At 35.8% G+C, this 21267-nt stretch overlaps 1 protein-coding gene and 1 non-coding gene across 2 annotated transcripts; one reads left to right on the plus strand and one right to left on the minus strand.

Moving 5' to 3' along the window:
- Nucleotides 1-757: 757 nt before the first annotated feature.
- Nucleotides 758-18536, minus strand: LOC145999359 (MAPK regulated corepressor interacting protein 2). The gene is made up of 6 exons (XM_083136299.1): nt 18444-18536; nt 18250-18331; nt 14552-14664; nt 12350-12403; nt 6380-6427; nt 758-1889 (listed from the first exon to the last, which is right to left on the minus strand). The coding sequence occupies exons 1-6, from the start codon at nt 18493-18495 to the stop codon at nt 1819-1821; spliced, it is 420 nt and encodes a 139-aa protein (XP_082992425.1). The 5' UTR covers nt 18496-18536; the 3' UTR covers nt 758-1818.
- Nucleotides 18537-18774: 238 nt separating this feature from the next.
- TRNAG-CCC (transfer RNA glycine (anticodon CCC)) lies at nt 18775-18845 on the plus strand. Its single transcript has one exon. It is a non-coding gene; the product is annotated as a tRNA-Gly (tRNA).
- The last annotated feature ends 2422 nt before the right edge of the window (nt 18846-21267 follow it).

Consider the following 21267-nt stretch of genomic DNA (forward strand, 5'->3'; position numbering starts at 1 on the left):
CATCAAAGTAACAAGTTACAGTTGACATGTGACCCAAGGGTTTCACACCAAAATGACAAGTGACATTACACCATTGTGGTGTAAAGTAGGCTTGCCAACTTTAAAAAATTCATTAAAATGAAACACCATAAATTTATATAGTCTACACTCCACTTAAAACTAACTCTTTTTTCTGTAACCAATTGAAAGAAGTTTTCCACATATCATTGAACGTGCAATAAATCTTTTCTTTTCTTTTCTCGTGACCCTGAACTGGCCACAACAACAACACAAAACATTGAAACTGATTTTATTCCACTGCAACATAATACGAAATAATACACCATGAAGCAAAATTGAGTTGAGAGAAATAAAGAAGTCTCGATGTGATAATGACTTTGTTTTCATTTTCTGTAGTTCTTTGGTGCAACATATGTGTAAAATTTCTTTCTCCCCCTCCTCCTACTTAAACAATGAGTCAACAAAACAATAATGTGAAGTTGAATTATTTGGTTTACAATAACAATCTTCGCTAGGTAAATGCATACCAAAACAACATTATTCTGGGAGATAATAAGGTTTGTCCGGGAGAGCGAGCTCAGTTCCAGGAGACACCCAGCCATTCCAGAGCATTGGTAAGCCTAGTGTGAAGGGTTGCATTTGTTTGTTATGGTTAAATTTTAAATGACATGCTACGACTAATCTCTTCTCTGTGAAATCTCAACACAGTCTATTGCCACACTTCACAATCTTCTATTTTTGTAAGAAAGAAAAACAGGACAACTTTTTAACAGGAACCTTCTTTATTCCTTAGAACAATGGAAAAATATTGCAGGGCAAGAAATTCACAGAAAAAACATTCTGCCTTGCTATTTTCAACCATTTCTTCATGAGCACTTAGATACCGCCGTCTGTTAAGTTGTACTCTTCATTTTCTAAGGAGAAGGCTCACCAATCACAGCTGAGCTAATGTGTCTACAAAAAAATAGTGCAACTACGGTCATACTCACAGAGGACTAGACTTCAGACAATAGTTTTCAACAATGCTGGGATTATAAAGAAAAATGTACAAAAATTAAAGATCTACAAACAATTTTTTCCAAGCGTCGCAGAAAACTATTTTCTTAATACAGCAATCAGTCCTCAAAAACTTTGTACGTCTTTTTTTTACTTGCATTAAAACCTGCAACATGCTGCAAATTGCCACAATAGGCAATAAATGCTTTTGGTATAGAAAGTTCATTTTGCAACAACTTATAACAACAATTTGTAGGACATACGTGCTACAAACTGAAAATTTTTTAAAAAGGCATTTGTTTTTTTCCTACAATGTAGGTGAGGACACGTTAACACTAATAGGATGCTACGTCACAGCTTCAATTGAAGGTTTGTTGTCGACATTGTTGCAATACCATCGCACACACCTGCACAGTCTTCACAACAATATGGTTTCGTTCTTGTAAAATAATAAAAAAAGATATTTGTCCTCACCCCATTCACCTCTAACTTGGAATGATGCTAGCAAAAGCTACGAAAGAAAAGGGTCACAACCGGTCTGAGAGATTTCGTACCAAATTCACCGATGGTACTATTTTCTATCAGAAGCTGCGTCTACGAAAGAAGTTCCTTGTAGTCTGCCCTTTCAAATTAACAACATTTCTCGTTCTTTGAGGCATGCTACAACCACCTGCACTGGTTCGTTTCTTGGAACTGAACGTCTAACCAGGAGCAACTCAGAACAAATTAAAGCTTAACCTCTTCTTGATGTGATCCAGAAATTTCTACGAAAATCAAGATGGGCAGATGGTAGTTAAGCATTGCAACCTAGTGTTTGTGTTGTTATATTGATTTTGTGATATTTTGGAAGAGCCTCTTCCCCCACCATTGTTCCAAATCGAAAGGTTTGAAATCTAGAAGAGAAAAATGCATAAAAAATCAGTTATAACGTGGCACCTCGACATATTCAGGCTAGTGCTCAAAATAACCAGGTGACCATATTGATGATAATACTGATCGACATGGGTTTCGATGTTCTCGCAGATGACGTTTGACTCTGAATAATTTCAGCAAGCTGATTCATTCATGAAATCCATTTTTAACCATCATGTTTAGTTTTTCAGAAAACTGCAATATATATTAACTGCTTTAATTTCACAATAAAATGTGTAATTCCACTATTTCCCCAATAGGTGGCTCTATTTACATGGCGGTAAAATATTCATTTTCTACAATACAAATCCTCCAACTTTGAACTATAAATGTTCACAAATTGTAAGCATTCAACCCACTTTTCTACCTTCACATAACACACTGACTCGAAAGTATTATGGATTTTGATTACTTAAGTTTTATTTTTGAAATCCCCAATCAAATTTCCTTAACAAAATGTCCAATACTCAATGATATAATATGGTTGAACTTAGTGATGTGAACAAAAATCCTGACGTGATGCAAAGAAATTGATGTTGTTCCCATGATCAGCATTCAAAATACTTTCAGAAAGTTTGAAAACATCTCATTTTTTTTTTTTTAAATGTCGACCAGTGTAATCAAATTGTAACATCGCCACCCAAGAGTGAGGCTTCCCCTGGCACCGTAACACTCCACCAAGGAGAATCCAGGAAGATATTTATATATAAACTGTCCTTGAACATCACAGAAAATAAAGGGAAAATTGAGAAAAATTTACTTATTTGAAAAGCATGCTTGAAAGCACAGGGAAGTGTTCTTGGAGAATTTTGTACCAAAGAACTCATGTGTCAATCTCACATTATTTGCAAAACATTTCCTAATAATACATTACTTACTGTGAATGATTGCGTACTACACTGACTTAAAGTAATACATTTTAGAACTGTGTTCTAACATTGCTTATAGTTATTATTCTCTGGATGAAGCATGGTCAGCACATTGAATCCCTTCACGTTTGTTTTCTGGTTTTTGAGAATAGAGTCCGTTACCATTGCTTTCAACAGGGTTCCTACACAAAATCATGCAATTTTTTCCAGGACTTTTCAAGGCTTTTCTACAATTGCTCCAGGACAAGTGTAGAAAGTAAGCATGGCAAAATACACATCATTACATATTTTCTATTATTAAAAAAAATAGTTTTATTTTTTTTTAATGCAGGCTCCCAACTCTCCTACACCTGCTCCTTTCCACACCTTTCATTTCTTAGTATAATGAAGGTTATTTAATTTTTACAATAATACAGAAAAAATACAAAGGTAGAAAAATAAACACAAGTGTATATATAAGTTTATAAAAAAAATAAATCTTGTATTACAAATAAACAAGAATAATATCCTTGGAAAACTTGGAATATTTAAGATAGCAAACCCTATTTTTTAACCATTATTATTATCATCATATTTTCTACCTCTGAGCGATACAAAATAATACAAAAATGCGGGGCATTATACTTCAATCACAAAAATAAAACTTATCACAAAACTATGACTACAGTACACAGCAAGGCGACATAAGTAAATAAACCACTGTCATGACACTGGCCTGTTTTAAATGAAAACTTATTGCAATTCATACAGATAAAACGGGACAAAGGAATTTCCAGGACAATTTCCAAAATTCCAGGTAAAGCTTGGAAAAATGTGAAATTTCATAACATTTCCATGCCTGGAAGGAATATTTTAAAATTCCAGGTTTTCCAGGACGCGTAGGAACCCTGCTTCAAGTATCTCCCCACTTGTCCTCATGATGCTGGGTCAAATTTTGGAGCTAGCACCAGGGATCGAACCAAGGATCACTCATACCATTACACTATGCAGGAACTCAGCTAAAATACAAATACAAGTAAGCATCATGACATACTGCAATTTCCTGTTGCTACCATCTATCAGCAGCAATCATGCCTTCAATAGCTTTTTTGTTTATTTATTTTTTTAATCCATGCACCTTACACTAACAATAATTTAGACCTATTTTTCCCTTGGCTGTTAACTTTCATACTACATAGGATTTTATTTTAAAAGGCATCATTTTATGTTCGTTTATTTTTTCATTCTTTAAATATCAATGCTATTAAAAATTCTAAATATCTATGGCAAGAAAAATAAGAATATATTACCCGTCAAAAGGTCAAAATTACTGATTTAACTGGCTAAAATAACAAACAAAAAGAAGTGACTAACTACAGTATTGACCAATTCAATACTGATAAATTATCACTTTGAAAAGTGAAACTCGTATTACATTTTTTAAAAAACTATCTGTTATCCAACATACCTATTACAAGTCATTGCACACACTTTACTGAACACAAAACTTATATCCTTATGAATAAGACAATATTTTCATTGTGGTACTAAATAAAATCAAGATGAATGCACTGGAAACAGGTGAATAACATAGTACAGGGAGTTTCAAAAGTTGTGCAACCATAACTTCTAGCTTACAACAGAAAAACTGGTAGATAATAACACCAGATTTTTGGCACAGACACATTTCTAACCCTTTAAGAGTCTTCTTAATGTTTAATCTGCCTGGCATTTTGGGCCTATGTCCAGCTTGGTGGGACTAACCATTTATTGAGTACTGGTCCGATGTCCCAAGTGACAATCATTCGGAACATGGCAATATTTGTAATCCTAATGAAGTTAAAAAGCAAAAATTGAATGAACATGAAACAGTACTAATCACAAAACATGACATTGTGGTTCTTACATGGAAAGAAAAGCATGATGCTTTGATACGATCCACATGCCATGATGCAAGTACAGAAATTGTAAAAAGTAAATATGAAAATTAGAAATTCCAAAGTCAAAAGTGATAACTAATTGCACAAAGATAATGCCCGCAGTGGGGAGAGTGTATAACAACAAGAGGAAAGCGAAAAATTGGTGGCACAAAATATTTTCTTGATTGTTAGAAATACCTATTGTTAACAGTTTTATTCTTTACAATGCCACAAGAGAAAAATAATGAAAAATGTTTGTCACATGAAGAGTACAGGAAGAAATTAAGAGAGCACTTAGTGGATGAATTGTAAAGATGGCAGGGACTTGAAGTCTTGATCAGGAAGAAAGGCTCTCAACTGCTTGCCACACTTTCTCACACAAGACAACAAAGGAGAAAAAGATGGTGTGTGGTTTTCGGGAACAGAAAAGAACCAAAAGGAAAAAAAAATGAACATGTGCACAAAAAAAAATCTGGTCTGCATGCTAAAAATTGTTTCAAAAAGTTCATCATGAATGATAAACAGATTCTCTTGGGCTATCGACCAGGTAAGTTCTTGAAAGTTTTCCGACATTTCGAGAGCTAACATCACTTTCATCTTCAGGGTGGAAGTGCACTTTGATTTGGAAGCTTTAAAAGTTATGGAGAAATTTTAGTCATATCTTTTTTTTTAATTTTGAAAACTTTGAAACCATTTATTCTTTGGTTTAAAAGGTAGAATATGAAAGCATAAACTGGTTCCTGAAATTTACCTTCAATATTTTTGATTTAACATATTTCTTACTTCATTATTATGTTTGAATAACAAATAATTTAACTTTATTTCTGTTGTTAACAATAAGAATAATAAGTTTTATGTGAAAGTAAAGTTCGAGGGATGATAAAAAAAAAAAGGTTACAAAGCCTATTATGGCGTATGTGTTAGACATAGCTGGAAGATCAATACACCAGATGATGGAGGGCACTCAACACTAGTCCTCGATGTAATCACCTTTTTTGTTCAAGCACTTGTCAACGGTAGATGAGGTTTTCCATACCGGTTGCACAGAAATCCGCGTCAAGTTCTCGTAGCCACCGAGAGGCAGCTCTTTTGACATCATCACATGTCAGATAATGGTGGCCAGCCAACCAAATGGTATAGCCGCAGCTCAGCTGATATTGAGCGTAATGTTCTTCTTCTGTCCTCACGAATACACTCATCCACAAGAGCACAGTTCACGTCAGTGGTTGAGGTACTGGGCCTACCCCTGTGTCCAGGGTTGTCATTAACAATACTGGTCCGTCCTTCTTTGAAGGCACGACACCACTTCGCTACATGTTGCCTTGAAATTGTCCCCTCCCCATACACCTCCACAATCTGCCTATGAATGTCAGCAGGTGTCAAACTCGCAACAAGACAAACATGTTATTAATTTACACATAAATTTTTGTTACGTTACAGTGAATAAAACAAAAGTTATATGCTTTGTAACCTTTTTTTCCGATCATCCCTCGTATTATTAATTATTCTATGGATAATAATCAATATGCAATTATGAGTATAACTAATTATTTCATAAATGCTTCCAACATATTGAATTGAACAGGTCCATCAAAACCCCTGGAAATTGGCATGGTTTATTTCAAGTTACAAAAGAAACAATACTATTTTGTTTTCTATTTCTTTAGTGAATACAATTAGTAAAAAGTAGCATGGAATACCTACCATCTAGATCACTGTTGGGCTCGTCATGATAGTAAACTGTTCTGGGACCTGGATGAAAGTATAGTTTATAGTACACTTAAATAGAAAAATCACTCTTAATAGTTACTAAGAACTACGAGGGTTATTTTTTTAAGTAAAGTCCGCTTTGCAATAAAAACGAAGCAAGTAAATGTTTTTCAAAAAACATAAATACATTTCTCTATTTTTCTACATAATAGTGTCTCACAGTACGAAGGTAAGTTAATTGTTGTTCCTTGCGGCAAAAAGTCCACTAACGAAACACCCTGCCTGTCGCATCGTCTCCTGTGACGATATGACTTAAAAACTCATCACCTTCCTCTTTGTAGAGAGTCAAAATTGTCAAACTGCCTATCATCAAAGGCGGCTGAATCCTATGAGGAGGGTGTCCAAAAACTCGTAGTTCGTTAAACTGGCAAGGAAATTATGTAGAATATTAGACAAGTGTATGTAAATTCAGAAAATAAATTGTTTTTTGAAAAACATTTACTTACTTTGTTTTTATTGCAAATGGACCTTACTTAAAAAATAACCCTCGTATTATTAATTTAAAGCAAATACATATTTCTTTCATGTTTGTCTACCAATTATGATAACTTTCTTGTTTCAAGAATCCACACAATCAAACATCATCTGTGTATTTTCTTTTTTAATTAGGACTCTTGAAGGCAAACAGATCTCAATATACATCCTTAAGCTAGTGCTCTCAGGAGACAGCAAATTGAAACAACCATAAACTACAATAGGAATTACTCTACAATGCAATGAATATGCACCAATAAGACATATACAGGGTGATTCATAATTCCCTCTGAGGTTTCGAATTTTTATAGTGCAAGAACTATAACACATACAGCAAAAAGGTGCATAACTGCAGATTTAGCCACTAGGTGGCAGTATAACATGAACTGGTGACCACAAAGTGTTATGCGTCTTAGAATTTGATAAAGGAGTTGGTTGTGACAGCACAACGGAGATTTCACACAAAACATCAAACAGAAGCACCTACAGACAAGATACTGCGTGCATGGTACAACAAGTTCAAGGAGATTGGCTGCCTGTGCAAAATGAACAAGCCAAGCACGATCGTCAGCTGAGACGTAAATCTTGATATCAGGATTGATGTCTGCCGCGTCACCAGGAGTGCACATATCGAGCACCTGTAAGGTATGTACCAAACTTGGAGATATTCTTTATGTACTGATATGCATCTTTTTGCTGTACGCAAGGTGGAGTGATATAAATTGTGAAAGTACATTAATCTTGTAATCATTAATGGTGTTTATTAGGCTCGAAGATAGGAAAAGAAATGAAACAAAATATACGTACTGATGGGGCGTAATATGTAAACCGTAAACATACTTAAATTTATCTTGATTTAAAATTCAATAATTTTTATAGGCAAAAATAGCAAACATTTTGTGAAGAAAAATTTACTGAATGCTAAGCAAGTTAAGCTGTAAATAGTGTCATTATCATTAAACTGTAAACAAACATGGCAGATGATATTCTGCAAACTATATTTAAAAATTGCCAAAATTCAGTTACAAAGACTTTAAAATATATTTCAAGTTACAATTATAGAGTACATCCAGAATGTTTTATTTTCGCTGAAAGAAAAGTTACTGAAATATTTATAATTTCAAGAACACACTCAACAAACATTTCCGTAGTAGGTTCGCATACAGTACCAGAGAGAAAGAAATGTATATTTACAAATAATTCTTTATTTGCTTTAATATTCAAATATTTTACTGGGAAAAGCCTTTCTATAAAAAAGCATATGTTTATATGTATGCTGCCAAAAACCATACAAGCAATTTTAAGGGTGTTTTTTTTCTTAATAAAAGAAAATCTATTCAAATTTTAAAAAATCTGCTTTTATCCACCCTGGCTGTACGTGTAGTATAAACATTAGAATCCCCAGAGAGAATTAAGAATCACCCTGTACATTAATAAAGAAGGTGAATATATTGTTCACTGTCTTCACAAAAAGCTGTTCATTTTTAAACTGGATCAGTACAGTGTTAGTAAATATAACATTGGCACTGTATCAGTATAATTTTCATAAGCATTCCTACTTGGGAATAAATTCAATTATGGATAAAAAGAACTGCATATATTCTTCAGTAAAATATAAAATTGATAAACTCAGAACTTTCATCTTTTACTCCTTTAACCCTACAAATGCTGATCTGTCTTCTCCAGCATTAGCCTCAATCGCGAGGATGTTTTCATGCAAAATTTGAAATTACGCCCCACTTCCAAAAAATCTCAGAAAAGAATGATGCCTATTCAGTATAGATCAGGCTACAATGTCATGCTAATGAAAAACACATGTTTACAAATAGAAGATAAATTAAAAACTGTAACCTCCTGGCTCAGGGTGGCCACTGTAGGACAATGATAAAATTCAAGTATAAGTCCCAGCTTTCAAGTCAAATTTTCCCAAATATTCAAGGCTACAAGCAGATGTCTTCTCTATTCCAGACTTAGGTATTACCGCTCCTCAGCCCCCTCCCCTCCCCCATATATTATTAATATAAAGGATCTGTGCGATTCCAATCCTATCCAAAAATTCTAATAATTCAATTCAATAAAACAGTATAAATATATGTATATACTCCCTCTGTCCCATAATTATCGTCCGGTACACTTTTGTTTGTTGTCTCATAATATTTGCCCGATAGGCAAACAGTGACATTGGTGTATGCAGAAGAAGAAAATTAAACACGGGAATGAGTCATACAACGTTACGAGGGTCACTATTTATATTTTGAGCCTTGGCAACACTGATTGAAGTTAGGCGCAATTTGACGTTTGCACGGAATCGTCTGGCATTATTGACCATAACGTACTTCAAATGTTTTGTCAATAGCTTCATTTGTGTTGTTTATGTTGCCTTGGAGATTGTGCGACAACAATAAAATGGAATTAACTCGTGAACATTTTCGTACGATGATTTTTTATGATTTTCGACGTGGATTATCAAGACAAGAGTGCATCGATCAACTTACTTCCACATTTGGCGATGAAGCCCCATCCTTTGCCACTGTGAAACGCTGGTATAACAAATTTAATCATGGCCGCCATTCGCTCACCGACTAGATTCGCGAAGGTCGTACAAAATCAGTTGTTGTTCAAGAAAACATTGATGCTGTGCAAAACCTAATACTGCAAGATTGTCACGTGACATACTGTGAGATTGAGGCAACCATAGGCATTAGTTCCACCAGCATATATAAAATATTACGTGATCATTTAGCTGTGAGAAAGGTATGTTCTCGTTGGATCCCACACAATTTGACAAAAACTCAAAAAGACGCTCGCGTCAATTGGTGCAAACAAATGCTCAATAAATACAATCGTGGTGCTTCAAAAGACGTATATAAGATTGTAACAGGTGACGAATCATGGATATATGCATATGAGCCGGAACGTAAACAGCAGTCGACTGTATGGGTGTTTCAAGATGAACCCAATCCAACAAAAGTTGTTCACGCTCGAAGCACATCGAAACAAATGGTCGCCTGTTTTTTCGGGAAAACTGGTCATGTGGCAACTGTGCCTTTAGAGGAACGTAGAACGGTCAACTCTGAATGGTACACAACAATTTGTTTGCCAGAGGTCTTCGGTCAAATACGGAAAACAAACAAACGCCGTCGGATCATTCTTCATCAAGACAATGCCAGCTGTCACACATCTCGTCTAACAACCGACTTTACGAACAGTCAAAAAATCGAATCGATGGGTCATCCGCCATACAGTCCTGATTTGGCACCCAATGACTTCTTCTTGTTCCCGAATGTCAATAATAAATTGCGTGGACAACGATTTTCGTCGGCGGAAGACGCCGTTGATGCGTTCAAAAACCATATTATGGAGGTGTGTCAAGAAGATTGGAAAAACTGCTTTGACAAATGGTTCGAACGAATGCAAAAGTGTATTGACCATAAAGGAGAATACTTCGAAAAACAATAAAGCAGTTTTCAATGCCAAATTCCTGTTTCTTTCATTGTTAGGCTAAAAATATAAATAGTGACTCTCGTATTACTGAAGGATCAGTACAAATTTGCCGATCAAGTATCCAAAAGAACATAAATAAAAAGTCACCATTTTGGCATACCGGACTATAATTATGGGACAGAGGGAGTATATATAATTTAAAGTACGGAGTGTTTACCAATTCACATATTCAGGCTTGAAATACCTCTACAAACACAAGTCATAATTGTTACGGGACATACTAATCTACGAAAAATTGTTAATATATAAGGATTTTAAACTCAAATGTAATTAATAAACTTCAAGATTATCTTGCAACAATCTTCAGTCTGTCTAATTTATTGTTCTGCAAAGGACACTAAAAAAGTAAACGGATTGAGAGAATTCTGTTTTATTTTCCACGCAGCTTTCTTTTCCTTCTTCGATACAAATAAATGCAAAACTGTGAAAAACTTGTCTCATGGGCATTTATAAATGTGTATAAATTCAATGCGATTTGGATCAATTAATAAAAGTTCCATTTTTCACGTCCACGGAGAAAAATTCACGCATAAATCCCGGAGCCTATAATTCAAGCATAATTCCTGGTGAGTAGCCATCCTGTAAGAACTTTAGGGTTGGAAATGTTACCAATGTATCAGTTGTCATATGCTCCACTCTCATCCTAAGAATTATGCACATGTCGACACTGCTTTCTGATCAAAAATAGGTTTTGAGCATACAAAAAATTAGAAAAATATGCCTCCTATATAGCAAAACAATGCATGTCTCAAAACATTACATCGCATGGGTGAAGTAACAATACAATTGGTTATGACCAGGTAGTGGAATTTTAAGTGAAAACATTTTTGTTGCTTCAGAAGTTGCATACTCAGTATGAGTGCCGATCATGGGGCTGCAATGTAACCTGAGAAGTCACATTTCATAAAAAAAAAAAAAGTGCATAACTTTACCTTTAACACATATCTCTAGAGAAATAAGATAAAATGTACACATTTTAGACGTTAAATAAAGCTTCCAAATTCTTTGTGTAAATACATATTTTGCAGTTAATGCATAAATTAGCAAAATATGCAGTAAATTAATAAATTACTATTCTATTCAGGAGTCCACAACACACCAGTCACTACTGTCAACCATGTGGCAAGGCAAATGTTGCACTTGGCATCCTACTGAAGAAAATAAACAATCCAGTTCAAAAAATGTCTGTCACAATACATACAATTTGTGCTACCCAATGAATCCAGTTATTGAAACATAACCCACAGTTTCACAAAAAGAAAAAGTCTGTCCGTGAACATTAAAAAATTTGAGGCAGTTGGGCATTTTGAATGAATATATTTTTATTAACTTTTAGCAATATATTTCCACTATTTTTAGAACATAAAAAATAATAACACCATTAAGCCTTGTTTCCATGATTATGAAAAACTAAATATGCTGACCAAGGCAGTAATTTATTTTATTAAAAACATAAACTAAACGTAACGTTTCAACCTTCTAGCAAGGTCTTCTTCAGACTCTGCATCAAGTACAAATGTAACAAGATACAAAAACAGGACGATATATATACACAAACATTACTCCCTCCAGACTATTAGAAAGTTGTTTGGAACTTTCTAGCAGGTGGCTTTCACTTGTCAACTGTACTGTACGTTACGTTTATTTTTTTTGATAAAATAAATTACTGCCTTGGTCAGCATATTTAGTTTCTCATAAAAAATAAATATTCTTCACTTTCTTAGCACCTAAAAATCTGCTCGTTAGCCATGATACACTTTAAAGATTATGAATCTCAACACAAATTAATTCAGCCACAATGTTGTCACAATGTTATACGTGTAATTGTCCCAAACTGGCATTTAAGGGTTAAAATTGAGAAATACCAATGTAGAAATTAGAATCATGTTTTTATCCCTTTATCTTATCGGATCATCCGCTACTTACCCCTACTGTTTTCTGTTCTATCTTGTTCATATTCTTGACATATTTTGCTCCAAGCTGAAAAGAAAAAAAACATGTATCAAGTTCTGACATTAACTCTGCTTGTAAGGTCAAAGTAACTTTTACTGGATACAACACATAGGTGCAGTCTTGGCAGGGAGAGTTCAGGGTGGCTACTCTAAGGCTAAAATTCAAGTAAAATTCCCAGTTTTCAAGGCAAATTTTCCAAAAATTCATGGGTACAAGCACATGTTTCTTTTTATTTCAACTTACGTATTACCACCTCTCACCACCCACACAAATATATAATAACATAAAGGGTGTGTCTGATTCCAATGTATCCAAAAATTCTAATTGAATTAAATTATACAGTATATATATTTAATTTAAAGTGCAGAGTTTACATTTGCCACCTCGCATACTCACACTCAAAATACATCTTTAAACACAAGTCACAAATGTTACGGTTTATATTTTAATCTACAATTGTTAATTGTATAAGAATTTCAGACTAACATTTACCTAATCATCTTCAAGATATCTTATCTTCCGTCTGCCAGATATTGTTCTGCAAAGAACAGTAACAAAGAAAACGGATTGAGAGAATTCTAAGGTATAATTTAACAATACAGGAAATTTATCCAATTTGTTTAAAATTTGGGATATTTACTAATTTGGGCCTCATAATCACGAATCTGCACTTAAAATTTGGCACTCATTTGGGGGCAGGTGAATCCGGCCAATTTCTAACATGCCTTTAACAGGGACTCTATAGAGAAAGCTGGGGAGCCAGAGCACAGCATAGCGGAGGCAGGGCCGTGTAAGCGGTTGGGGGCAGTAGGTCAATTACCCCAGGGGCAGAGCCCGGAATCGGTGGGAAATTTGGAAATCGAGGGTGTAGAAATAAAAACTTAATTTAGATTATTTTGCTATTTCCACGTGTGAGTGCCAAATTTTGACTGCAGATTCGTGATTATAGGGCCAAAATTAGTGAGTATGCCAAATTTCAAACAAAATGGAGAAATTCCCGGTATTGTAAAATCACTCCGAATTCAGTTTCATTTTCAACTGAACTTTCTTTTCCTTCCTTGATAAAAATAAAAACTAAACTGTGAAAAATTTGCCTCAGGGCATTTATAAATATGTATAAATTCAATGGCATTTGGATTAATGAAAGTTGCAATTTTTCACATCTCAGGAGAAAAATTCAAGGAGAATTCACACATAATTCCCGGAGCCAATAAATCACGCAGAATTCCAGGTGAGGAGCCATCCTGGAGTTTCAATCTTCCGTGTATGTTCTAGCGATAATACTTTATTGGGCTTGGGCTACAGGATGCATACTGGTTTGTTTTGGCCTGTTTATGGGACCAGTGACCACCCACCATCATGAGGAAATTGGGGAACTACAAATGAGTATTGTAACCTAGTCATGGAAATCTACAATGACTGGGAGTTTGACATGCTGACCACATGCCACCCGCTAACCAGTTGGGTGATCTCCCACCACTGATGAGGCTGGCAGTCGGTACGTATGCACTGCTCCTCAAGGGCTGCTGCAGCATGGGTTATATTTATGGCAAATATATTAGAGATCCCGTTCCTTTTATTTACAATTGTAAAGTGTATATGTGATTTTACTAAGGCTGAGCAGGCCTATAGGGGGGCTGAAGCCTCCCAAAACATGTCTCAGCCCCCCCTAGTAAATATGCGTTTATACGTGATATGAACATCAGTAGTTAGGCTGTAGTTACCATGATGAGTATTTACAAGCAAGCTGTGAGCAGAAAAAAAATGCTAACCTAAAAATCTAGGCCCTAATTATCACTTCTAATACCAGATGCTGAAGGGATCATGCTTTTCCTTATCTGTGTAAAAATACAAAAATTGAAACTGAGAAAATACATAACCTGCATCTTCATCTAAACAAATTTAATACAATAGCAGCATTGTTAGGAATGTGATTGTTACATGTTGTGCGTATCTGAGAAACTAGGATTACATCTGGTTGTGACATGCATAAAAAAGATGAGGGAATGAAAAAGTTTTAGCCACTTCAAGTACATTTTGCATTAATATTAATACTTAGTAAATTGTACGTAAAGTGCACATACCTCTTGAAATAACTTTAAACCTCATAATTTAATCCCACAAGATTTACATAAATATAAGTTCATTACACATCTATCCGAGGTGAAAACTCACATTCATTGATGTATTTAATTAGTTCTTCATGTTGTGGTGTTATGACTTCTGGCTGTATCCTTTGGTTATTCGACTTCTTTCCATTAACGCTGTGGAAAACTGGTTTGGGTACACTGAAAAAGAAATGACAACTTACAGTTTCTGTCTTAATTCTTAAAAGTATCAATTAGCATAAAGAATTCACAAACTGACAAGTATATGGATATACATGTATGATCACTGATTACGGTAAATTTCTTATATCGGACAAATAGATTTCTTCAAATTTACAGGAGAAATTACTTACCGAATGCAGTTTCTTTATAGTTGTGGAAGTTCGGGGAAGTGTTTTTGAAGTTTTTCATTGAATTTTGCCGGTAAATCGTCCATTTTTCGATATAAATGTGTGACCGATGCACGAAAGCTGTTGCATCCATTTCCTTCCAGCTGAATGTTGCCTGTGTGTGATGACGTAATCACAATGCCGGTCAGTGTTTCCAAACACATGCTTTTTGTAACTGAAGAAGGTACGTTTAAGCAAATAGTTTGTGGGGCTATGTGTCAATGGTTCGTGGGGCTATGTATGAATGGTTCGTGGGGCTACGTAGGTATTTTTGGGTGCAGTGGGGTGGAAACACTGCATGCCGAGTACGGTAGTGAAACTGTGACAGCCATTTTGCATGTTACCTAAGGCAAAAAAAACGAAGAAAACTTACTCAATATGTCGCAAATAGAGCTTATTTCCGTGAAATAAGCGAAATACCACCTTCAACGAAGTTTCTCAATGCAGAATACGTAAGTACGAATATTCAAATTAAATGAACTTGCAAATTTCAGCCGTTTGTCCGATACAAGAAATTTATCCTGATTATAATTGTGCTTCATGCGTAAGATGTTTGTAATCAAGGGTTCGATACCCAGTGGAGGCACATGGTGATTAAGATCCTGCATTAAACTGTAGGTTGAGTCCTGATTAGCCTTTCTGTGCATAAAGTGAACTTAAAAACAAAGTCAATCACTCATGTCTAAGATGTAGCGCAACAGCCTATGAGGGCCAGGGCCCACCTACGAACTGTCGGCCTCGCTCTCACCTGCCGAGGTGGAAGATCTAACCAGTTACAAGGTGATGTGTGGTCAGCACTACTACCCTGGTTATATAATCTCATTCACAGTACATGCTAATGATGTAGTGGTTTTACTCTGTCCATCCTGGAAGGATAGTGGTAGTCAGATGTTCAATCACTTTTTTTTTATTGCCACACAATAAGGAAAAAGTAGTATTTGTAGGGGTGTTATATATTATCCCGACCTTTGAAAAGACCGGAACACCTTCCCCTGAATACTTTTCAAATACCGCACTAAATGTAACCAGTCATGAGGCCAAAGAGGAGAGGGGGGTGCTTTACCCCCATATTTTGGCTAAGCATCTCTGAAATGAAATAACTAAAGTGTAAGTGTTGGAAAATCTGGTAAATACGCTATATAAGGTAGACTAATGCAAAATTAGAATTTACCCTCTCCCACCTCCCCTTCTGAAAAACCTGGGCATGCCACTTATGGGATAGAAGGAGGTTTAAATGTTCGCCTGTCTAATTTTTATAGGCATGTCAATTACATAGGAATAGTATTGGAAAATTTAAACATGTTTATTTCTACTGTTTTCAGTAGACAGAATCTACTGTCTCTCTCGGAAATCTACTGAAACGTAATGGTTTCCTACTAAGTTCAGTAGGCCTACTGTGCATGTACAATAGAAGAAATGCAAGGGGAACATTCTCTTCAGTATTACATGTAATATTGTATAAAATGTACGTAACTCAACATGTTGACTCTAAATATAACTTTGCATTTCTCCTGATGTACAATTTGTTTTTATATCTATTTGAAAATCTAAACACACTAGATGTTTCAAAACACCTATAGATCTACTGAAAACAGTACAGTAGAGAAACTGGAGCGAATTTAAAATATAGAGAATGTCTCCAATTTCATTAATATTTGGTATAGTAACTAAATGTGACCTTCTAATCACGAATCTGTTGTTAAAATGCGGGGGTCACGTGTAGAAATTGGGAAAAAAGCCGATAAGTGGAAAATGTTCTTTTTTAGAGGTGTATCGCATTGTTTTACTAAGAAAATTTTAACTAAGCTTGCCTAACCTAACCTTACCGGAAATGGTTTGTGGGGCTATCTGTGAATGGTTTGTGAGGCTAACCATGCATAATGTACAATTTCCACACATGACCCTGCATTTTATCAACAGATTCGAGATTAGAAGGCCAAAATTAGTTACTATACCAAATATTAACAAAATTGGAGACATTCTCTATATTGTAAATTCTTAGCAAGAAACGAAAAGTGAAATTAACTTCTTCAGTATTATCAATAATATGTATGTAGTGTTTGTAGCTTAAAATGGTAGCTGTAAGTATTACATTTCATTCATCCTTATTACGAATTTTTATTTATATCTGTTTGAAAATCTGAACACAGTAGATGTTTCAAAACACCTATAGGCATGGGCATCCAGAAGGGGGGTAAGGGAGGCCGTGCCCCCCGGAAAATGAATGTGCAACTAAAAATTATATATTTCACACATAATTTAATTTCAGTCAGAGTAATTTATGTTAATTATTGAAGGAATATGATAGTTTCAGACTGAGGCAGTGTTTTTTAAGGGGAAATATGCCTCCTTTGCCCCCGGAAAAAAGTTACCTTGCTTGCCCCACTCTGAAAAAAATCTTGCGGACGTCGATGTCTATACATCGGTAACAGTTCTTTATATCAGACACACATTTCTTCATTTTTACAGAAGAAACTACTTATGGAAATGAGTTTCTCTAAAGTTTCCAACGCTCGTCGAGGTATTTTCTTTCATCCTGGAATCTATTTGACCGGGAAATCATGTATTTTTCAAGAGAAAAATCTCACCGGCGCAGAAGTGCCTATGCTTTCACTACGTGAACTGCATGCTGCGTACGTTTGATGATGAAATCCCCTGTCAGTGTTTCCAACCCCCTTTTTTAACTATGCTTGCCTAACCTAACCTTATTGGAAATGGTTCGTGGGGCTATCCATCAGCTACCCATGCATAATGTACAATGACGAACACGATAGTAGGTATTTTTCGGTGAAGGTTGGAAACACTGCATACCCACAACATGAGTCAAGATGCGTCCGCCATAGTGTGTGTTACGGAAGCAAAGAAATGAATTCAAAAAATAACTCTGTATTTGAAAAATTGTGTTTGTCTTCGTGTAAAAATCATAATGGCACATTGAACCATGTTCCGCAATACACAATTGGTAAGTACGAACCATGCGACAGGAAATATGTGTCTCCGATGTAACGAACTGTTACCTCTCTGAAAGCAGTACACAACATTTTCATTTTGAGCAGGGGAGCCGTATACTTCGGCTTAAAATAACAAGAGAAATTAAAACTGTAAATTTCGTGAGATGAATGAAAGAAACGCGTAAATATGAAAACAGCTGATTTCATTACACTGTCAGCATCAAAATATCTATGTAACCAATGTGTTAGTTACTCATAATTTTCACATCAATCCAGTCATGCTTGATTGAGATCCAGCGCTCGGACTTTCTCGATGTTTCAATGACTAAGTTATGTTCCGTCATTGTACATGTGATGTGCTCCACTACTAATATTAAAATTCTTGAAACCACCTGCAATAGTACATAAATTTTACATAGGCCTACCTCATAACTTCCTGGGATCCTTCCGAAGACTTTTTCGACAGGTCACGAAGAGGTTCCAATCTCTCCAGCTTCTGCGACAGCCCTTAAAAACCACGTAAAATGTCACATTAGGATTTCATGATCGTGTAAACCGGTATTTGAAAGTAAATTTGACACTATCCGCTTAAAATGGAACCGATATGTCTAATGCTTACCCCTCCTTGTTTTAGCAACAATTTTGCTTGGTCCTTTAGAGACGGTATACATCTTACTCTGGCCGTGATCGTGCGCAGACTCAGGGCATTGTGGGTAGCAGACGGCAATAAGAGCATGAGTAGGATGATATAACATTTCGTCTGTTTAAATGAAAGTTGCATATAATCGTTTGAAAATGTCGTTCATTTCATATCAATAGTGTAATGAAATATGATAATATGTATAATAATTATGTTTATTATTTGCAATTCATATCCCAAAAACTTGGAATGAAATATGTATGTGAAGAATACACGACAAGTATCCTTCGTTTTCTGATGAAAAGCACAAGCACCGCTGGTGTAGTGGTATCATGCAAGATTCCCATTCTTGCGACCCGGGTTCGATTCCCGGGCGGTGCACACTCTTTTTAATATTTTTTTTGCATTCTCTTATTTTTGTTCCCTGTAGAGATCATGTAAGTCTCCACCATCGTGAGGAAATTGGGGAGCTCCGAGTGAGTGAGCGTAATCCGGGCACGAAGACCTACTGTAACGGCTGGGGATACGTCGGGCTGACCCCCCGACTATTCCAATACTGGTTGAAGATCTCCACGCTTAGATGTGACGAAGGAAAGCGTGGGAGGGAGATCGGCAGTCGGTAGGTATGCCTAGGCCCTTCATGGGCTGTTGCGCAACGGATTATTATGAAGCATTCCTGGCGACGAATGATGAAAAAAATTCTCTTGGGCTATCTCGACCAGGTGAGTTGTGGAAAAGATTCCAAGCGACGTCCCATTAACTTAATATTCTTGTTGGTTTGCATCAATTTTACAATATTCTTTTGCTGTTGTAATGTTGCGTGGTAGAGCAGCCACAGGCTGAACTTCGCCCATGAATAAAGAAATTCTAAATTCTAAGAAATTCTAAATTGTACAATAAGTTACAGAGGTCAGTCCGGTCATCGGGAAATGCAGCGATGACAAAGCATTCAGCAAAATAACAGAAATGTTGCGTTTTAAATATTTTAGAGGAGAAGTAAAAAATATGTCAGAATCAGTAGCGTACGCAGGATTTTATCAAGGGGGGTATTTCTAAAACTTTCTCCAAATGCACATTACCATTGTTTTATTATACTTTAATTAAATGATAATACTTATATTTAATTAGCTGAATTACTAATAATACTACTACTAATACCACTACTACTATTAAGTAGTAGAGATCTACATAAATATAGTAGGGAAAGCAATAGAACGAAATTACTTTCTAGTCATTCGATTTTTATCAAATTCTGGGAGCATTTTCATGTTTCTTTGTTACGAAATAATTGTCTGGTCAACGAGGTGAGACATTTTAAGTGTGAAGAAAATCCATAAAAACAAGAAAATATACTAAATAAATTGAAATAATCAAAGCATGGAACTCATCCAAGGAGCTGCGGTGGTCTGGTCGGTAGAGCGTCTGACAATCAGGCGGGAGATCCGGATTCGATTCCCGAAATCGGTTGGAGTTTTTCCGGCTTCTTCCCTGCATAAATGGATTGTTTCGCTGTTCTTACCAACAAAACATTTTCCAATAGTTAACCTTATTGTCGTTTGAATAATTGTCTAGTCAACAAGGTGAGACATTTTAAAGAGAGACATTGAAACATGCTGCGGTAAACAATGGGAAGGCGGAATGGTGACTGTATTATTGTCCGCCTAGCCTTTGTCTATACATTAGCCTCTTACAACGAACCAAGAACTTTATTTATTAAATTCTCATTGTTCACACAAAAAAATACATGTTCGTTGAACACTGGCGTACGTAGAGGGGTGGCCGATGATGTTACAGCCCCTACCGAAATTTTGAGAAAATCAAAATTTCCAAACAAAAAATCCGTTAAAAACTTTAAAAAAATCAAAGTGTGTAAATGCGAAACCTCTTAAAGTGAGTCCCGATTTTGTCTTTGAATACAATTTTAATCGACTGAAATGCTCCAAAAATACGAAATATTTTATTATGCATCCTGCCCTCCAAAACGAAGCCATGTGCTGTCCACATTTACTATTCCAGCCCCTCCCGAAAAATAAAATCCTGCGTACGCCAGTGTATTGAACATTGTTGCAACTTTGATACATACAAAGCAACTTTTTCTTCTTTTAAATCATAGTTGCCCTCATATTTTATTTTCAAAAATTCATGTTTATTTTCAAAGCATCACTCTGAAAGACGCGTGTGTTTGGAATGCTGTGCTATTCTCCATGCTGCATGGAAATAATAATTCAATTATTATTATCATTAGAATAGTAGTAGTAGTAGTAGTAGTAGTAGTAGTAGTAGTAATAGTATTGTCCCAGATCTTTTTTCCACAGAATTTTTCATAATATTTCACAAGCTCAAATGGGGGGGGGTTTAAATCCCAAAACTACACCCCTCTTGCGTACGCCACTGGTAAGAATACTCGCATATTTGAGCGAAATTGGTCAAGTGACACCATGAAACAGCTAGAAATACGCAAGAGATTCTTTAAGTTCAGCGCATGGAAAGGAGAGCCCAATTCTACCCCCTGTGTCCAACCGTCCCGCTACGTTTCCTGTTGAGTGCGTTGGTGTTAGGCGGGCCAGGTCATCGTAGCAGGTCTGCGAATCCAAGGTCCTTCGACCGACTTTCCCCCGCTCTTGAAGGTCTGGTTCTAGGAGACCCTTTTTTCAGCCCCTTGTTTACAAACACGGCAGGGTTTCATTAAGATGAAACTTCTCAGAATGTCCAGCACTGTAAAGCATGCAAACACATATTGAAGAGAATCGCAACGCAACTTACACAGAATACATGAAAGTAATGGTGCATAGAAAAAAATATA

Source organism: Lepisma saccharinum, chromosome 15 (assembly GCF_977018435.1).
Source record: "Lepisma saccharinum chromosome 15, izLepSacc3.1, whole genome shotgun sequence".
Lineage (NCBI taxonomy): Eukaryota > Metazoa > Arthropoda > Insecta > Zygentoma > Lepismatidae > Lepisma > Lepisma saccharinum.

What these genes read in the sequence shown, in the direction of transcription:
- LOC145999359 (XM_083136299.1), bottom strand. Translation starts at nt 18,495, where the DNA reads ATGTATACCGTCTCTAAAGGACCAAGCAAAATTGTTGCTAAAACAAGG. An exon ending in AATTAAATACATCAATGAAT is followed by an intron (nt 12,404 to 14,551) that starts GTGAGTTTTCAC and finishes TTTTCTTTTCAG; the next exon opens with CTTGGAGCAAAATATGTCAA. An exon ending in TAGAACAGAAAACAGTAGGG is followed by an intron (nt 6,428 to 12,349) that starts GTAAGTAGCGGA and finishes ACTTTCATCCAG; the next exon opens with GTCCCAGAACAGTTTACTAT.